The 1,568-nt window shown below is 70.9% G+C and overlaps 1 protein-coding gene across 1 annotated transcript in view; it reads right to left on the reverse strand.

Moving 5' to 3' along the window:
• The window catches only part of MARCHF9 (membrane associated ring-CH-type finger 9), a 16,143-nt gene extending 15,180 nt beyond the window's left edge, over positions 1-963 (reverse strand). Inside the window, exon 1 of the mRNA XM_026660755.2 lies at positions 564-963. Within this exon, the coding sequence (XP_026516540.1) occupies positions 564-938 (375 nt within the window). The 5' untranslated portion in view covers positions 939-963. The remainder of the gene's footprint in view (positions 1-563) is intronic.
• Positions 964-1,568: the final 605 nt, after the last annotated feature.

Raw genomic sequence — 1,568 nt, forward strand, 5'->3', positions numbered from 1 at the left:
CCCTCACCCCTAGTAACCCTCTTACACCCCTCACCCCTAGTAATCCCGGTAACCCCCGGCAACCCTCACCCCTAGTAACTCCCTGACACCCCTCATAATCCTGGTAAACTCCAGCAACCCTCACCCCTAGTAACCCCCTGACACCCATCATAATCCTGGTAAACTCCAGCAACCCTCATCCTAGTAACCCCCTGGCACCTCACCTCTAGTAACTCCCTTGAATCCCTCACCCCTAGTAACCCCGGTAACCCCCTGGCACTCCTAGTAACCCCCTGGCACCCCTCACCCCTAATAACCCCGGTAACCCCCTGGCACTCCTAGTAACCCTCTGGCACCCCTCACCCCTAATAAACCCAGTAACCCCCTGGCACCCCTAGTAACCCCCTGGCAGCCCTCACCCCTACTAACCCCGGTAACGCCCTGGCACCCCTAGTAACCCCCTGGCACCCCTCACCCCTAGTAACCCCCTGGCACCCCTCACCCCTAGTAACCCCGGTAAGCCCCCGGTACTCCTCACCCCTAGTAACCCCGCTAACCCGTACCCCAGCGAGGCGCCGACTGACCTGCTCGGGCCCCTGGAAGCAGATCCGGCACTGCGGGGTCCTCATGCCGCTGTCCAGGCTGCTGCTGAGAGACACGGTGTCCAGGGCCCCCCCGGCTCCGGGCTGCTGGCCGGGCTGCTGGCCGGGGGGCGGCGGCCGGGGCTCCTTCTCCTCCAAGGCCAGGCTGCGGGGCCGGGGCTCGGCCACCCCCCCGTAGTACTCGGCCTCATCGTCCTGCCGGGCCGAGCAGTCGGCGAAGGGGGGCCAGCCGCAGCCGCTGCCCCCCAGGGCCCGGCTCCCCCCGGCTCCGGGCTCGGGCTCCGGGCGGCCCCGCCGCATCAGCACCAGCAGCTTCAGCTCGTTGAAGAACATGCGGATCCGGTACTTGAACATCATTTACCACGGGCCCAGCGGCGGCAGCGCCTCGGGGAGCTGGGGCAGGGGCGAGGGGCGCACGGGGCGAGGGGCGCACGGGGCGGGGGGGGCGCTTAGCTCTGGCCCTGCGCGGCGCCCGCCGCATCGGGAGAAGGGGAGGAGGAGGAGGGGGCCTCGAGGGGCCAACAAGGGGGAGAGGCGCCAGCACCGCCTGGGGGACACATCTCCGGGGGCGCAGGCGCTGGGGAGCGCACGGGGGGCAGCTAGTGATGGAGGAGGAGGGAGACAGGGGCAGGGAAGGGGGGCGGCCCCGGTCGCTCTCCTAAGGCCAGGCCGGTTCGGTGGGTGCCTGGGCCCCTCCGCAGCCCGCGTCCTGCTGCCTCCCCCGGGGCATGGTGAGCGGCGAATCCAGCGGCGGCCCCAAAGGGGCTTAAACCCGGGAGGCTGCGCCCCTCTCCGCCTCCTCCCCTCGGGGCGCCGGCTCCTTTGTCTGCAGGGCTCCGGGCATCTCCGCTCCTCCCGGCAGGCGCTCAGCCGCCGACCCGCGCGGCCCGGAGGAGCCGCATCCTGCCCCCGCCGGCGGCCGGGCGCCCAGCCCCGCGCCCCCCTCTCCGCGCCCCGGCTGGGCTCGCCCTGCGCCGCGGGTATTGT

The sequence above is a fragment of the Terrapene carolina genome, unplaced genomic scaffold (assembly GCF_002925995.2).
Source record: "Terrapene carolina triunguis isolate 2854851 unplaced genomic scaffold, T_m_triunguis-2.0 Scaffold836, whole genome shotgun sequence".
NCBI lineage: Eukaryota > Metazoa > Chordata > Testudines > Emydidae > Terrapene > Terrapene triunguis.